At 41.1% G+C, this 18,604-nt stretch overlaps 1 protein-coding gene across 1 annotated transcript in view; it reads right to left on the bottom strand.

The window, feature by feature from the left end:
- The window catches only part of LOC124551133 (4-coumarate--CoA ligase 3-like), a 104,351-nt gene that overhangs the window by 14,512 nt on the left and 71,235 nt on the right, over positions 1–18,604 (bottom strand). Inside the window, exons 7-8 of the mRNA XM_047126095.1 lie at positions 14,611–14,783; positions 7,297–7,452 (exon numbers count right to left, since the gene is read on the bottom strand). Coding sequence (XP_046982051.1) covers positions 7,297–7,452; positions 14,611–14,783 — 329 coding nt within the window. The remainder of the gene's footprint in view (positions 1–7,296; positions 7,453–14,610; positions 14,784–18,604) is intronic.

Here is an 18,604-nt window from a genome sequence, read left to right as displayed (position 1 = left end):
AAGGATGGAAGGAGTGAGAAAATGAGAGAAAAGTTTTCGATGTGCTAGAGCTGTAGGTTCGTTAAACTTATATTTGCTTTCTTATGTGTTATAACTAAGTAAATGTTGGAGTAATACTCTGTTACCGAATTAAGGACATACAAATAGAAATACCCTTAATAATAGTACTACATGATATTAACAGGTCATGAAATATCAGGCTGACATGGTGTTCAAACTGTTGGTTTTATTTGTTTGAGTCTATTGAGTTTTGTAAGTTAGGCAGGTCAGCTGTTCATCTGGAAAATATCAAGGAAAACGTGCAAATAACTAAATTGGTTCATGGTAAATATGAGAAAGAGGAGAGAGAGGAGAAGAGAGAGAGAGAGAGAGAGAGAGAGAGAGAGAGAGAGAGAGAGAGATGGTGAAAGGACTGACTGAATGAGAGCAAAGTCTTCCAGAGCTGTAGCTTCTTAACGTTACATCCGGTTCATGTTATAACTAAGTAAAGGCAGGAGTAAAACACTGATTATGCTTTAAGATACACTCTAAATACAAAAAAAACGACGCACCAAAGGGACGTAAATCGGTAGATGTCATGTACATGAGCAAATAAATGATTACCATTTCAGAAAAATTGGACGATTTAGTGAAGTGAGAGGGCTTCGGCTGAAATCTCGTTGACTGAAGTAGAATTGTCCTCAGTGATGGGTCCCACTTCGAACTAAGCCCCGATGACCAGCAAAGACATGACTGGAGGCGTCCCAGACATCAGTCGGTTGCCAATTCGACAACCACACTCTGTACAGCCTGACGAACAGGAGTGATGCTCTCTGGTGCCGTTCCACCTCATAGAGTGGCAGCCTTACAGCGCAGCAGTACGTCGACGATATTCCATGTCCCATTTTGTTGCCCTTCATGCAAAGCCATCCTGGGCTTACATATCAGCAATATAATGCCGGCCCGCCCACGGCGAGAGTTTCTGCTGCTTGCCTTCGTGCTTGCCAGACGGTAGCTTGGCCAGCAAGATGGCCGGATCGCTCCCCAGTTGCGAGCGTTTCGAACTTTATGGGAAGGCCCTCCAACCAGATCGGGATTTCGACGATCTAACGCGCCAATTGGACAGAATTTGGCACGATGTCCCTCAAGGCGACATCCAACAACCCTGTCAATCAATGGCAAACCGATTAACTGCTTCCACATGGGCCAGAGGGGGACCAACACGTTACTGACTCGCTTAATTTGTGAAGCTCTTTTCACTTGAATAAATCATCCCGTCCCATTCGGATAAATTCTTCGTTGTGCGTCATTTTTTGTGTTAGAGTGCACTATTTGTTCTCAAGCTGACAGATGATACAAGCTGTTGGTGTGTTGGTATATTTGTGAATGAGGCCTGGCTGAATGAATTTAGAAAATGTCACAGTAACAGCACTACTTTCATGGTAAATATGAATGTGACATGTGTGTGTGTGTGTGTGTGTGTGTGTGTGTGTGTGTGTGTGTGCAACGAAAGTTTAATAATGTACGCCGCTGTTAAAAGCAGAGATAATGCTACTGTAACTGTTGTCATTTTTGTCCTTTAAGATGGATTCAGGTTGTTTTCTATGATGTTTGTATATTCGGTGTGTTTCGAGGATGTCTAGTTTTTTTGCTTTAGGTTGGTTATGTAGGATGTTGATACTTGTGTTGTTAGCATGGTGTTTTGTTTCATGCAGCTGAGTGGCTATTGCTGTTGTGTGGTACTTTTTGTTTTTCAGTGGTGCCACGTGCTCTTTGAAGCTAATGTCAAGTCTTCTACGTGTCTGGGCCAAATATTAAATTTTGTACACACCCGTATGGTGAAGCGGATTTCTTGGGTTGGTGTTATTAAGTAACTGTTGCTCAATCTTGTTGTCGGTGGTAAAATATATGTTTATGCCTTTTCGTTTGAAGGCACTGACAGTGTGATATGAAATATTACCGAGAAGTGGGACTGTATGGAAGATCTTATTTTCTATTTGTTTTTTGTGCTGTGATTATTTTGCAGTTATTGAGTGTTTTACATATGGAGTTGTTATAGTCATTTTGAATGGCTGTTTTATTGTTTGAATTTCTTGTTAATTTATCTTCAGAGAGTGGTGGCTGGATTGCCCTGCTGATCATACAGTGGAATGTAGCCATCTTGTAGCCTGTGGGGCCACAGGAGGAGCTGTGAATGGCAGTGTGCTGTGGTGAGCTTCTGATAAATTCTTCATTCTAATAGTAGGATTTAAGAAGTTTGTGCTGTTATCTGCTTGATGTTCAACTGTCAACTTAGTTTTCAGGAGCTGTTGAACAATCGGTTCCATTCATTGATACAATCTTTTGTGCCATTGATTAAAGTGACAGTATCATCTACATATAAATAGGAGTAGATGACATTTTGGAGAGGTGATGGTTAGTTTCAGATCTTTGTTTTGTAAATTGTTTATAAATATTTGAGTTAACAATCCATAAAGGTTTGATACCGTTGCTAGACTATCTGTTTGTAGAGTTTATTGTTGAATGTGAAATAGTTGTGTGAGAGTGAGGATTCCAGTGCGAGTGGAAGGAATTTTTTGTGTTTGTGTAGTTTGGCATAAATATCCGTGATTTTGGATCTGTTGGTATAGAGGAATAATGTCAAATTAGGCAAATGTGACTTCATCAGGAACTTTTTATGTTTTTGACGTGTTGTGTAAATTCTGCTATGTTTCTGAGTGTTCTATTACTATTGAATGTGTGTGCCTCTTTATGACTTTTGAAGAGCTTTTTGCTGAGTTTGAATGTCAGTTCTTACAACTATAGCATTAAGACACAAGCGAATTACAGATATTGTCTGTGAGCGGCATTTGATTTAAATCAGTGGGGAAAGGTCAAAATTTATGCAGCACCGGGATTTCAACATGGCTCTCCTGCTTACGAAGTAGATGCGCTGACCACTGCCCCATCTGGACACAGCAGTCACTGCAGTTGCACCGACTACCCTAGCACGCCTCCTGTCAGAGCCAAATTCTCAACTTAGACCACACACTATTAACGTAGTGCCTCTTGCCCATTATCCTCATTACTCGCGGCATTTCGCCAATTCCCGAGCCTGGTGTGCATCTGCTGTGAAGAAATCATTGACTATCTTCTCCTGAATTGTACATACGTGGTGTATGAAACTTCCTGGCAGATTAAAACTGTGTGCCAGACCGAGACTCGAACTCGGGACCTTTGTCCTTTCGCGGACAAGTGCTCTACCAACTGAGCTACCCAAGCACGACTCACGCCCCGTCCTCACAGCTTTACTTCCGCCAGTACCTCTCGTCTCCTACCTTCCAAACTTTGCCCGCGAAAGGCAAAGGTCCCGAGTTCGAGTCTCGGTCGGGCACACAGTTTTAATCTGCCAGGAAGCTTCATATCACCGCACACTCCGCTGCAGAGTGAAAATCTCATTCTGGATACGTGGTGTATGTTCTTTTAGTCATGTCTGAAAGATCAACCACCACAAACACACACACACACACACACACACACACACACACACACACACACAAAATTCGAAACTGCAAATACATTCAAAGTAATATACATAGAGAAAACTTTGGACTTCCTCCAAGTCAGCCCAACATTCATGGTAAACAGAAAGGTCTCAAAATTCTTAAAGAAACGTACACATTCAATAGCAATATAACACCAAGAAACACAACTGAGTAAAGGGGTAACTGGAAACAGAAAACTTGTTGTTGCATTCAAAATGTTACACTTTGACTGAACGCTACCAAACAGGTAGCGACATCTTGATTAAAATTTCATTCTTATACAAACTTATTTTCAGTACAGAGAAAGCCATTCCTACAGGTGAAGAATGGTGTGAGTACACGACGAATAGCAGGTGTACCTAACGCTACCGAAACTTTCTCAGGCGATGATCGCAAGAGATCATGGCCATCTTTCGCATTATGAGAGAGGTCCAGCCATTGCAGTGACAGTGATAAGAGCATTATTCTGACAGATCGCGCAGGCAGTCGGTTGCTGGGCAACAACTGCGGAATGAGTGGTAATGGGGTTGACTCAAGCCAACAATGTGCCGAAACAGAGTGGGCGCGGGTTTTTCCAGAAGTGCTGTGCCAGGAGAAGGGCCTAGAGCTGTTCGACTCTCTCTGCCGAATAGGCAGATGGCAGCAGCTGAAATACAGGCAGGTTGTCACCACGAACTGTAGGCAACACATTAGTGGTTGAGTTGTGGAGCTGCCATGAATCGTTCACTGCTGATATCACACCTCAGACAACTGCGTGGTGTGGAGACTGAGTCAACTGGGACATCGAGTGGAATTCTTTGGTGTTCAGCAATGAGTTTCGTTTCCCTCTGTCGCAGTCAGATCCACTCCAACGTGTCGCAGACCACTCGCCAAAAGGTAATAAGAAGCAGCGCCCTCGAGTCCCACACCTCTGCAACTCCTGGAATCGTGGTGTGGGGATCTATTGAAGAAGACAATATGTGTGATTCGGTAATTGTTAATTGGAGGCTGAGTGCTCGCCAGTATGTGGCAAGAATGGAAAATCTTGTTATCATTTCCTTCATAACAAACGTACCAAATGGCATTCCGAACAGGATTACCCGAGACCTCTCAAGGCAGTTTACACCATGGACTCCTTAGGAATGCTCGAATCGTTGACTGGTTTGCCCGGTCCCCAAATATCTCACACGTAGAGCATGTTTAAGATGTGATGGGAAGCCGTATACTTTCATACCAATCCTCATCCAGCAATCTTCGTTAAGTGATGCGGCATATATTTTGGGAATTCCAAGAAATTTCTACATACGTTTTGAGGACGATCTCTTGCAAGCATTAATAAACACATAAGTAGGGTATATACCACTACAATAAAAACGATGATAATTTGTGAGGCCTCAGTGTGGTGGAACAAAGTAGGACACTGCTGGGATGGAGACCATGCTGGTCATGCAGTGCTTAGCACAGTGGACTCTCATTCAGAAGAACAGCAGAACAAACTTGCATCTGGCCATCCTGATTTAGATTTTCTGTCATTTCCCTAATTTGCTTCAGGCAAATGCCAGGATGGTTCCTTTAAAAGAGTACGGCCGACTTCCTTCTCCATCCTTCCCTAATCTGTAATGTGATGGGACTGACGACCCTGGTGTTTGATCCCCTTGCCCAAATCAACCAACCAACCAGCATGCCCCCATTACACATTGGGCTAAAATGGAGGCAACCGTGGGACCATACAGGCAAAAACTGGAAACAATTGGATACCCATTGATTATCCAGAATCCCACACAATATAGGAAATGAGGCAAATACGTTAGTTGTCGGGGGAAATGCTGAGTGACTACACAATAACTTCCCGCTACTTTTATAAAAAGAATTGGTGGTAACAATTGGACGAACAACGACACCATGCTAGGACATGACCTGGAAACAGACGAAGGCGCTGGGGCCGGAATATACGAGGTACAGCCTACACTAGGTCTCTCTAAAGAAGCTGGCCACGATATTCGATGAGGAAATATCCGCTATCAGGATGTGCAAGGAGGAGAATCTACGTAGGTGGAACATGGATCGTATCATCTCCATTTATTCAGAGATCCAAGCAGCTCTGAACTCTTTATCAGCCCCAAAACAAGATCAAGGATCCTTGCAGGCTGCAACAAAGCCCTTTTGAGAGTAAGGGAAAGTAACAGGGTAAACATGAATCAGATGGTTCAAATGGTTCTGAGCACTATGGGACTTAACTTCTAAGGTCATCAGAGCCCTAGAACTTAGAACTACTTAAACCTAACTAATCTAAGGACATCACACACATCCATGCCCGAGGCAGGATTCGAACCTGCGACCGTAGTGGTCGCGTGGTTCCAGACTGTAGCGCCTAGAACCGCTCGGCCACCCTGGCCGGCGGGTAAACGTGCTGTTGGTGCTTGGTCACTCAGGAATTAGTGGCAATGATCAAACTGATAGGCTCGCCAGGACAGGTGCGATGACTCCATTTATTAGATTGGAACAGTCCTAACCATTACTAAAGCGATGGTTAAATCAAAGCTGGTTCCGAATTCAGCACATACAATACTGAACTATGATCCCAAAACATAAACATTCGAAGCTAATGCTGTGAAGGCATATTTTAATATAAGTTCGGTAACCCTATGCGTGGAAAGGTGGCAGAATAAACTTATAGTAGGACGAGAGACTTTAAGAAACACCTGCAAACGGTGGGTATAGGGACAAAGCCCCTAAGTGTGGGCTGTGTGGTGAGGGTGATGAAGCCACACCACACCTAACGTTCCAATACAAAGTGTCGGAGATTAAAAGACAGAGTATTCGATGATCATCAAGTTCTGAAGAAATTTTGTCTAATAAAGAACTAGTAAAGGACCTCCTACTACTTTTTAAGCGTATTGGTTCGCAAAGATAGAATCGCAGGGAGTTAAACAGCGCAATAAACCGTGTTTTGTTGCGATCAGTAGTGATCTATGACCACTGTTGTTTTTGTTTCCCTGTTCAAATCGAAACCAATCCTTCCAAAGCATCTACTAGCAAGCACTCCCTTCTCAATGAGTGTCCCAACCAGTTCTTCTTCCTTTTTCTTACAACCTTCAGCAGACATCGTCTCTCACCAAACATTTCCAATACTCTTTCATTACTCACTCTTTCCATCCAGCTAATTCTCTCCATTCTCCTCCACATCCACTTCTCAAATGCTTCTAACCTTTTTTCATCCTCTCGTCTCAGTGTCCATGTTTCTGCCCCGTACAGTGCCACACTACAGACAAAACATTTGCCAAGCCTTTTCCTTAGTCCTTTATCTAATTTGCCACATAAGAGTCTCCTCTTTCTGTTGAATGCCTCCTTCGCTGTGGCAATTCGACTTTTCACCTCCTGGTGACATCTCAGGTCTTCAGTTATTGTACTTCATTTGTGGAAGAAGACTAAGAGGAAGAAGGAGATACAAGATGATAGACGACATAAAGGGAAGACGAAATTATGCAGACCTGAAGAGGATGGCAGAAGATCGGACAGCCTGGAGAACTACCATGTGAAAACCTGCCTTTAGGCAGAACACTGTTGATGATGATGATAATGATGATGTTCAAAGCAAATCAAATGAAATCAGTCCATGAGTATATTCGTACCTCTAGGATTCATACCTTATACTGGTGCTAAAAATGAACATAATCATTTCATATCCGTTATGATATGGATATCTCGACAAAGTTTGACAGATATCGGACTGGTGCTTTATGGTGTAACACTTGCCACTGCCGTCACTGTTTTAGTACACTGGTAGTGTCACATTCGAGAGAACAATACGTACCGAAAAGCCCTTGACTTTGATGAGCTCCTTCAGCCTGTCCACGATGTAGAAGTTGGAGTCTGCATCGTAGTAGCCGATGTCTCCTGTGTGTATCCAGCCGTCACCTCTGATGGTCTCCGCTGTCGCTTTGGGGTTATTGTAGTACCCCAGCATCACCTGTCGCATTTTTAGGCACATAATCATTCGGATTCCAAAGAATCAGCATAAGTTATGGTTGCAAAAATGAGCATACGAATTATTAACACAAGAGTGGAAAAAATAGCAGAAGCTGACATCACGGAAGATCTGTCTGGCCATAGGCAAAATGTGAGAACACGCGAGGCAGTACTTGCCTCAGAAGACGGACTGAGCGACTGCAAATCTATATTTGTAGCATTTGTAGATTTGGAGAAAGCTTTTGCCACTGTTGACTGGACTACACGCTTTCGAATCACGAAGGTAGATGGAACAAAATACAGGGAGCGAAAGGTTGTTGTGTGAGAAGTGGCAGTTTTGTCTGAGATATTGACCACAGATAACACTTTTTCTGAGCGCATGTATGAAGGAGATTCTCTGGATTCCAAAGATTATGCAGTTGTTAAGTAGTCAGTCCACAGGAAACAGGGGCACGACGCTGTCAGGCGTACTTGGAAGCAGATGTGTGACCTGGTAGGGAGGTCTGATTTAGGAATTCTGTCACTGTAATTTTGAGGATGTTTAAAAATGTAATTTTCCATATGAGCTAGCTTTGCAGAAAATGGGACATCGCATTTAGGGAACATTTTCAGTTTTGGTTTATAAATTTTCATAATTTGCATTGTTTGACTTTTAAGGTGCCTTTGTTTCATTATCTAGCAAATACATGGCTTCAGATAAGGAACACATCACTCTTTACCTCTTTTCATTTTCAAGTGCTGCATATAAATTTTATTTAAACAATTAAATTTTGTGAGAGTTTTATCGAAGAGCTAACTTTGTAAACTTACTACTTTTTTCCAAACTATAACAATTTGCCGGCAATAATGTCCAATGATGTACGTATGTATGTTCACATTTCCTAATTTAGTTAACGAATATATTCGACATTAAGCTTCCACATCCCACTTGCTGTCCAAGGGTTCCAGAAATTTCTGTCGCACTCCTGGCTCTTCAGTCGGCATTAAGATGCACTCCAGATCTGATCCCAGTGTCGAACACGCTCTCGCATCTTCCACATTTTTTTGTATGTTTTTTGTATCAAACTGGGTGACTGTTATTTATTTCACAGCATATGTCAATAAATGAATGGTAATCGTATCCCGAAATGTTATTTAAAGTGGATTAGCTCCCATAAAACAGATCACAGCCACACAGTTGGACCGTTTGCATCTCTGAACGATTCCAATATGCTATGAGATTTGCTACAAGGGACTATATCTGTGAGAACATTGCACAGAACATGTGGGAGGAAGTTTTACGCGCCGATCCACTGAGGTAACCGAGAGTTATCTTAAAACTTGCAGTTTCCAGTGAATAATATCGACCAGTCATACTGCAAGATGTCTATATCACCTAATGCAAACTCGTAGCTACACCAAGAAATATTTGTGGAGGTTTAGTACCACCAGAGGATCTTGCAAGTTTGCAGGATGTGTGTACATGATTAGTGTTAACATTAATGAACAGGTCATTTTTTGGTCCTACTCATGCCCTCATGCAACTAGACGTAAAAACTAGTTCTTTTTAAGTAAACATTAACACTTTAGATGGGTGGTTTAGCATTGTAGTGATGTTGTTAACCTTGTAGAATTTACAGAAGCTGTTATTTTGTGAGAAAGACTTACTTTACTGGTGTGATTCTCAGCAATTCATTAGCTAATGTAAATATGTTTTTCTCTTTTATGTTCCTATATGAGTGGATCTCTTTCCATCCAATTCCAAGTTCCATACATTGTCTAGAAAGTGTATGCTCTAGAAATCTGTAGATCAAGAATTAAAATAAAAAAGAAAGATGTGCACTGTTGAAGCTTCCTAGTACATATTAAAAAGAATAATAATAGCCAAATATTGAACATCTTTTTTGTTTTTAAGTAGTTTGTACTGAAGTTGCTTGTAGATAAGAATAATTGTTATTGTGTTGAGTTCTTTGGATAAAGGTATGTGGTGCTTGATAATGAAACTAAAGTCCTCAATCTACAGACTACACTAACAACTAATGTCAATAAAGAGTCACGCCAAAAGTGCTACTATAAAATCAAAATGACTGAAAACAAAATATTTGTAATAAAATAAGTACTTATTATTATAACATTTCTCTATGTCTTAAACAATGAAATGTAAAGTCTTTGATTAAAAATTAAAAATAAAAATCTGGCGCAAAACATGAGTAACAGTTATTCTCACATACAAGATAAACAGCATTGAATTAGTAACAAAGTGCAAATGTTATCAATTTAATCAGTACTGAAACCAAAAGATACGCAACATTGCAAGTACAGGACATTTCAAAATGAATATAGCGATGAAATACGGCTATGGCTATTTAATGCATAGCGATCCATCGGTAAGAATTGCAGAGAATGTGAAAGCAAGTTCAAAATTTAATTGAATATTACCTTGTCTCACCGAAAGGTAATGATTTCTGTTCCGATGTCAGCACAAAACTTATACTGTCCGTTTTTCTTCACTAAGCTAAGTGTTTCAACAAAAATTTGCTGGAAATGTTTGATTAATGGCCAACGCCATAGCCTGGTAAAGAATTCAAGGACGTAATTCTTCAGTAAGATGGAGCACCACTAAGTGGGGCTATGGAGGTTTGCACATTTTCAACCAACATCTTCGAAACCACTAGATCGGTTATACCAAATATGATGATACTGTGTTCTGTTCTCGGCACCTGACACCAACTGATTTTTCGTTAGAGAGAGAGAACGTAAGAGAATGTTAAAAAAGTACTTTCTTTAAACGTGCTGTATATGACCCTATGACATCTAAGCGGCAATCTGTTTTACACCATACATTCTGAAAAATACGTGGAGTCATCGAATCGAGGACATCAGAAATGTGTTTTCAGCTTTAGAATTGTTTTTGGTGAAGGAGGCACATACACAAGGTTTTTCACATAAATTGATAAAAAGAAATCCATAGGTTTCAGGTACGGATATGTAGGTGACCAACAGCAGAATACAGCATCGTCGTATCCACAAAGACCGATCCAACAGTTTGAAGCTGTTGTTTTAAAAATTTGCGAACCTGTGTACTTCAAAGTGGAGAGTGCTCTATCTTGCTGAAAGATGTAATCCGTGGAATCCGCACCAATATGTTGGATCAGCCATTGCTCAAGTATGTTACTGAAGTACATGATTCCCGGCGGGGTCAGGGATTTTCTCTGCCTCGTGATGGCTGGGTGTTGTGTGCTGTCCTTAGGTTAGTTAGGTTTAAGTAGTTCTAAGTTCTAGGGGACTGATGACCATAGCTGTTAAGTCCCATAGTGCTCAGAGCCATTTGAACCATTTTTTTTGAAGTACATGACTGAGTAAACAAGAGGGACTGTACAATTTTTATGCTGACATCGCACAGAGCACATTAAGTTTCTGTGAGTCACCCTGACGTTTAGTTACACACGAAGACTTTTCTGTGCCCCCTACTCGAATGTTGTCACTTCTATGGAAGGATGTCTCACCACTAAAAATGAGACATGCAGCAAATGCTATTTCCTTCACAATTTCCAACATTTTCATAGCGTAAACTATCCCAATAAAACTTATAAAGTTTCAAGATTCGGCTTTATCCCATTCCTGCCTTGTGGGAATTTGATGAATTTATGCACTGTCATCCTTTTGGAACGTCTATGTACCTCTGCTGTAGAACAGGAAATTCCTTGGTTATGGTAGTCCAGTATCTCTGCCATGTAAGAAGGAAAAAATTCGACAGTCTGTCGTATTGTTGCGTTGCTCCCTTCGACCATAAATATAATAGACTGGCCCTGACGTCATTTTCGTGGCTCCAACATCTCTGGGCTAAAGTCACGTGAATGTTGGCAAAACATGGTTGTTTCGTGTTGCGCTTATGGCTGTACTTAGCGTTTTGTCGGGGGAAATGGCATTACATTTCACGTGTAAGTGTTCCTACGACAGTGCAGATGCGTTTATTGAAATCTGCTGACGTGACTTTTATATTTTTTTTACACTTGAAATAGAGTATCACGTAAATTAAAGTGTTGAAAGTGATGCCTGTAAAGTCAGACTCATATTACATTTTGGAAAGTATCTGTGATACTTCGGTTACAGAAGTAAGTATAGCTGTTTCTCGTTCCTACTCATAGGTTCCCTATGGATGAAAACCGAAGGCAGCTTTGGTGGATACAGGCCCTGAAACGCATAAACATTAAGCCATCTGCACATACGCGCCTTTTTGTATATACAAGTGAAATTATAAGAAGGTAAGAGCACCTATAGTCAACACATGAAGAGAATTTTTTTCTACCTTCTAATACTATTAAATAAATGTAGGCTCCAAAATTATTTTCTGAAACTTCAAAGTCTCACCTTTCATCTAAAATATCATTTTTTTTTAAACTGATAGTTTAAACTTTTGTAAAAATAGTAGGAACTGAACCTTTGAAGTGCACCTAAAATTGATACTCTAAAATAGACCTGCTCCTAATTTTGGCACCTATAGTTGAAATGTGTCCCATATCCCATTTTCTTTTATAAGTGACTAGAGCTCAAAACGCGGCGAATCCAATGTTTAAAGTTTTGACACGAGCCCACTATTACTGTTTAAAAGAATTTTAATGACATTTTACTTTAATTGATAGTTTATAGTAATTTCGCCCCACTGCCCACCAGAGCGGCGTTCGATGTATTTGTTAGATTTTATAAATGGTACTGTGAACAAATCCAGGTCAAATGTAGTTCTGACATAATTTTTCGCAAATAAAAAAGTAATTTTTGTTGGAAGCGTTTGGCAGTCAACTGAGAAATGTGTGTAAAATACGATACAAACATAGGATGGCAGACCGCTGGTTTGAAATCCCGCCACGTTTTGCCAACAGTCACGTGGTTTATGTTGGTGCCACACCAGCCCTATAGCTTCTGCACAGCAAGGCCAGTCTACTAGTATCTATGGTCGAAGGTTGCTCCATAGCGTAGACATATCTCTGGAGTGAGCATTCAGATGCGCAGAATAGATTTTGTGTTGTCTACATACATTGCCACCGTCGATAGTGTAGGTTTATGTGTAAAGCATCCTGTAAATTTTGAATGTCATCATATCGCTAGTACAGACAGATTCCCTTCGTAAGTGCTGTGGATTTGGTATAAGCGTCCTGCAGACACTATAATAATTTGCACTTGATAGCTGAAATAAAGTGGGCTCTTATCTTTGAAGAACAAAATGAATGGGCATCACGTAACAGCACCGTCAGGTTAGCACGCATTTACACTGTCCGTCAAGTCACGTCATTTCGCTTAGCCCAGTACCGTACGTTGAAAATGGGGTTATAAATCACCATCTGTGGCACAAAAAGTTGGAGTATAGTAGAATTGAGAAAGTAACAACGAGAACGTTTCATAATGGCCAAACCAAACTTCGTAAGATATGATAAAGAGCTCAGAAGTGAAAGAACGTTTCATAATATCGACATTTATTTACTGGAAAAACGATATACATACAAAAATCTCAAACAATAGCTACAAAGAAATAAATAGAGCCTGTTTATCTCTTCTATTTTTCTTACGTAAGTAATAGCGTCATAAAAAACTGTATTTTTCTCCTTCGTTATAGCTGACCTTTTGACTTAAATGCTATTAAAATGAAATTGCTTTGTTAGTTATGTTCTTAATTATTATATGCTTTGTGAGAGTCAGCTCCATTTTGTTATTGTAAAACCTAAGTAATTTTTCGCTTTCAGATATCTGATCTTGCGTAATAATAAATTGAAGATAAATAAATAAATTGAAGATTAAGACGACTCAAAAGCACAAAATCTGGTACTATAACATGAGAAAGTGGCGAAAATAGGTTAACTTACGTTGTTGGAAGACGACAATACCGTCAAAACTTTCTACCCGAGATGTGATGTGACAGTCCGTGATGGCCTTTGTGAATGCCGCCATTTGAAATGCATTGTGAAATATTTTTACGTGACATGAATTAACGTGACGTGACAGCCAATGTGAATTGGTCATCAACAACATCGTCCTGAGATCACGTGACAAGTCCTGCTTAATGTCGATAACGTGCACAGAACGCATTGCTCACTCCAGGGATATTTCTACTTTGTGGTGTTCATTTCGTCATAAGAGTTTACACACATACAGAACCTGCTAAACGTGAGTGTTGTCAGTTTTGAAGTTCGTAATATGGTTTTGTATCGTTTCAGTTAATGTAAAATGATATTTCTAATGCAGTAAGTAAATAACACGGTTAGATACGATTATTGCACCGTGACTGGACTCAGCGTTGCCACTTTCGTTTTGTACATAAATTAAAACAATTAAATGTATTACTGTGAATTACTCTATTTTTAGTTGCTATGGTATTATTCTCTCAAATATTACATCTTTTAGTACCATTTTTCACAGTTCGGGTAGGAAAGGGTTAAATGATGTCCCCTCCACCATGTACTTCACAGTGATTTACAGAGTATAGGCGTAAATGTAGAAATTCATACATTCGCCGTAACCTTCTTGTTTCAATTGCTATCAAATTTGAGTTACGCAGAGTTTAACTTTGGGTTTCATTTTGAGAACACGCCAAACCGCTGTTTGTGGCATCTTTAGCTCCATACTGGCTTCGTAGGTCAATTTCCATGGATTATTTTCAATGGAAGGCGAGTTCTTTCAACTTTTGTGCAGGTACACGTGGGCTTCCCACAAGCATCCTGTTTCTTCAGACTGCTGATGCCATCTGCGAATGTTGTTAGCATTTGGAGGTGGTCAACTACAACGTAGACGAAATCTTCTGTTCATTATGATGACAGAACGACAATTGTTAAATTCTAACACGCAGAATGCCATTTGTATGGGAGCCACCTTTTTTCTATATGAAATGCAACTTTCTATTTACGCATCACCACGTATGCGCGAGCTTCGGATTCACTGCGCTTGCGCAATGATCTTTATTTTGAACATTTTTTAGATTCTCTGTAATTCTTATCGATGTTTCGCTACGGATATTTCTAGCCGTTTGTAATCACGATATTCATTTTGAATTGCCTTGTATTACTCTTTTACTTCATAAACATACGTTTCACGCCTGTTTTAAAAACTCTACATTGTTATTGACAACTTAGCTCAGAGACGTTGACTCTAATCATTTTATAGGGTATTGCGTTTCATGTCTGTAACATACCTGTGGCCCTTTCACAACAATTTCTCCAGGTTGGTTGGGTCCGAGAACTTCGGAGGTGTCAGTACTTACGACTTTGATCAAAGTGTTTGGTACTGGTTTGCCTACTGTGGTATAGCTCTCGACGTCTCTGTCCGGCAGAATCGTGGTCGGTGAAGTTTCCGTCATACCGTAAGCTGTTAAAAAATGCGGGATTGCGTGAGCCCCTCACTTACACAGTAAAACCATTTCGTGAAATACTATTGTAACTTCACAACTCTAATGAAAACACACACACACACACACACACACACACACACGTGCAGGTAAACATTGAATAAACCCTAATTATGTAGATATAGATCCTGAAATTAGGAAACAGAAAGAATAGCTGCTAACAGAATACGTGAGGTGTCTATTTAAAAAAAAAAAATCGGACTTATATTGGGCTATAAAAGTGGTCGGGAAATTTCAAAGTCAATTTTCTCGAGATGTTTTGAGAGCGAGTGGCGAAGTGTTTGGAATTGTAAGGTGGTCGCTTTGAACATCTTCTCTAATATGAAAGTTGCTCGTACGTGCATGTATCAGCTCTGTGAAGATAAGCGTGGACGTCAAGTGTACACAATTACTGTGCATAGCATAATGTTCACTCTAGTGTAGCCGACATATTATGTTTCTTGTACCTCACTGGATACAGACGATTTTACTGTATCCACCACTATTTTCTATTGGCTTCGTTTGTGTCATGGAGGGAAGACAACTAACCGTTTACGTTTGTAAGAAATTTATGTAATGTTTTAATGTTTAAATGAAGGTAATAGTATCAGAAATAAATACACAAGATGCCGCATTTTGCAGGACTAAATTGGTTACAATTTGATGCTTTAACTGAAAAAAAAAGTTTGGCGTGAATGCTACTCGAATATCTGCGAGCCTCCACGTCCGTTACCCCAGGTACTGTCTCGTCTCACGGAGATAATGGGGCAACTCCGAGGCATCGCATACTTCATGCTGCCTGTTCGTAGCTGAAGAGCAGTTACAGCGTTGGCAGAGCATCGTTTTTTAAATCATATTTCTATTAAACCTACTGACGACACTAGGTTTTGCTAGATACACTTTTGTCTCGAATTGGGATGAGGGATCGCATGCCGACCGCCAAGTGCGGTATTTTTTCTTCACTCAGCATGTTCTGTAAAATAACCTAGAGCTCCTAAGAAGAGTTTTTCGAAACGAGTTTAATAAATTAAAATTTCCGTTTTTATGAACTTATTTTTTTGCAAGTGTTTTTGAGGGTACGGAGATAAACTGCGATTGCTGCTAAACAAAGCAATTCATTTTCCGTAATAGAACTTCTCGACGCAGCGGCGCAATACTGGTTGGAGCTGCTTGGCAAACGAGTGACCGATTGCATCAATAACGCATGCAACGGATCGCTGCGATCCGCCGCTCGTGTATGGGGACCCAAAGTACATACAGCAACTTCGTGTACCAGCTGTACACATAACCATGGGAGTTCCATATCGGTATGAAGATGGTGTTTCTACGAGGGTGAGTCAAATTAAAACCTTACATTTGTAATGACAAATCGAAATTTCGCGCCGTTATCCTGTAAGTTGGTAAGCGTGCTACAAACAGCGTGCAGAATTGCCTGTAGGTGGCAGCATAGTGCAGATGTACACATACCGTCGCAGCATCAGTATAAAGATGACTGCCCCACTTGCGACTTGCACCATGGAAGAACAGCCTTCTGTTATTCGGTTTTTGCGTAGTGAAATCGACGAATGAAGGTTCAGTATGGTGCTGCATGTTTGTCACAGCAGCAAGTCTACGAATGGAGTAGGAATTTCGCAAATGGTGTGACTTCAGTGGAAGACGCTCCTCGTCCAGGTCAGGCACAACGAGTTGTGACTTCACAGAACATTGCAGCAGTTGAAGCCATAGTGAAGGAAAACCGCCGAGTGACACTGAATGACACTGCAGCATGTTTACAGATTAGTCATGGGTCAGCACACCACAGTGTGCATGATGTGCTCCAGTTTCACGAAGTAGACGGGTGCTACGGCAGCTGACTCCTGAAGTGAGAGAATGACGTGTTGATGCTTGTAAAGAACTTCATCGGCTCTTTGAACGAGAAGGTGATGGCTTCCTTGCAAAAATCGTTACTGGGGACGAAACCTGGGTTCACCTCCACCAACCGGAAACGAAGAGAGCGAGCAAGGAATGGCGCCATTCCTCATCACCAAAACCAAAGAAGTTTCGAACTGAACCATCAGCAGGGAAGGTTATGCTGACTCTCTTTTGGGACGAAAAAGGCGTCATTTTGGAGCATTACATGCCTAGAGGGACCAGGGACCACTGTCACCAGTGCATCATACACAGATCTCCTAAAAAATCATCTGCGGCCTGCAATCAAATCAAAGCGACGTGGATTGCTGTCAGCAGGTGTCCTTTTGCAACATGACAATGCAAGGCCCCACACTGCCCGTACAACAGTTTCAACAATCGCAGACCTGCATTTTGAGTGTCTTCCTCATCCACCATACTCACCAGACCTTGCCCCAAGTGATTTCCAAATGTTGGGACCACTCAAAGACGCTATGTAAGGAAAGAAGTTCCGTTCTGATGAAGAGGTACGCCATGCGGTGCATGAGTGGTTGCGCGGACTACCAAAAGAATTTTTTTCTAAAGGAATTTATGCACTTTGTAAGCGCTGGAGGACTTGCATTGATTGTGGGGGAGATTATGTTGAAAAGTTATACGGTTTTGTATCATTTCTGCACAATAAATAATATTTAAAAAAATGTTTAAGGTTTTCATTTGACTCACCCTCGTATAACAGAAACTAGTTACCAGAAAAATTACGATTGGTTGCGATCTAGACTGACCGTTTATGTCAGTAAAATTTTTCAGTATATGTGACGGCATTCTCAGTATAGAGTGTAATGGATAATAAGTGCAGATATTTCTACTAACGACTGAGGACAGTGTACTGAACAACATTACACCAGTATTTACGTCAATTACAGACTCATAATTATGATACAAGTTGTGCGTTTTTTGGCTTGGTTAGTACGTTCATTAATGCTTATTTTTACCTGGGCAACAGGTCAGGTATTGCCCCGGGCTGCGGGTCAGGTGTCGAAGTGTAGATGCGTGGACGCACAACGGTTAGTCTATACTGACAGGCGTAGTCCACTTAGAGGTGCAGTCACGACCATGCAGAAAACGTCACGTCGGAAGGTTTGTGACGTGTTTGTGGAAATCGACGCAAAGAAACAACGACGTCAGAGAATTTTATACAGGGTGTTCATAATTAAAGTTCCAGTTTCAAGACAGCGGAGGAAGAGAACCACTGGTCCGAATAATGTCAAATTACAACAGCATATTATTGACTGTTGGGGAAACCTCATGGAACAAAAAAAGAGAAACTAAAATATGACCAGTGGATGGCGCTGTAAGCGGAGCACACGGCTATTCCCCAGTTTGCATTCGAGACGCCCTGAGTGTCTGCCACCCTGCAGGGTCGCTTGCTGCTGGTAAAGCTCTTTTACAAGAACGGTAACTGTACGCCAGTAGCCCTGCAGACGTTCCGGACACTCAGGTGTACGAAAAAAGGCATTGTCCGACATTTGCTAAGGGTTTGGAGAACATGATTACAAAATTCGAAAGAGACAGGCTCTTGTCAAATGCCGTATGACGGAGGGAGGAAAGCAGTTCCGTTCGACGTCTATCGAAGATGTGGGCACTGAATTACAGGAGGGGTCGAGCGGAGGTGTGCAAACAAGCAGTGCACGGGAAGTTGTCCGAACGTTGGAGATGCCTATGAGCACTGTGCACACAATCCTATGAAACATCCGGCATTGCTGTCCATACGAAATCACCCATGTTCAGCAGTTGGTTCCTGCTTGCTTCCCAGAAAGACAAACTGTGGTGTGCGTACTGTAAGACCTTCGGTACACATGCCATCAGATTATTTGACTTGTCGCTCAAACGAAGTAGGCGAGTGTCAGCAATATGT

The sequence above is a fragment of the Schistocerca americana genome, chromosome 9, assembly GCF_021461395.2.
Source record: "Schistocerca americana isolate TAMUIC-IGC-003095 chromosome 9, iqSchAmer2.1, whole genome shotgun sequence".
Taxonomy (NCBI): domain Eukaryota; kingdom Metazoa; phylum Arthropoda; class Insecta; order Orthoptera; family Acrididae; genus Schistocerca; species Schistocerca americana.
The sequence above is the reverse complement of the archived record's forward strand: the minus strand, read 5'-3'. Positions and strand labels throughout refer to the sequence as shown.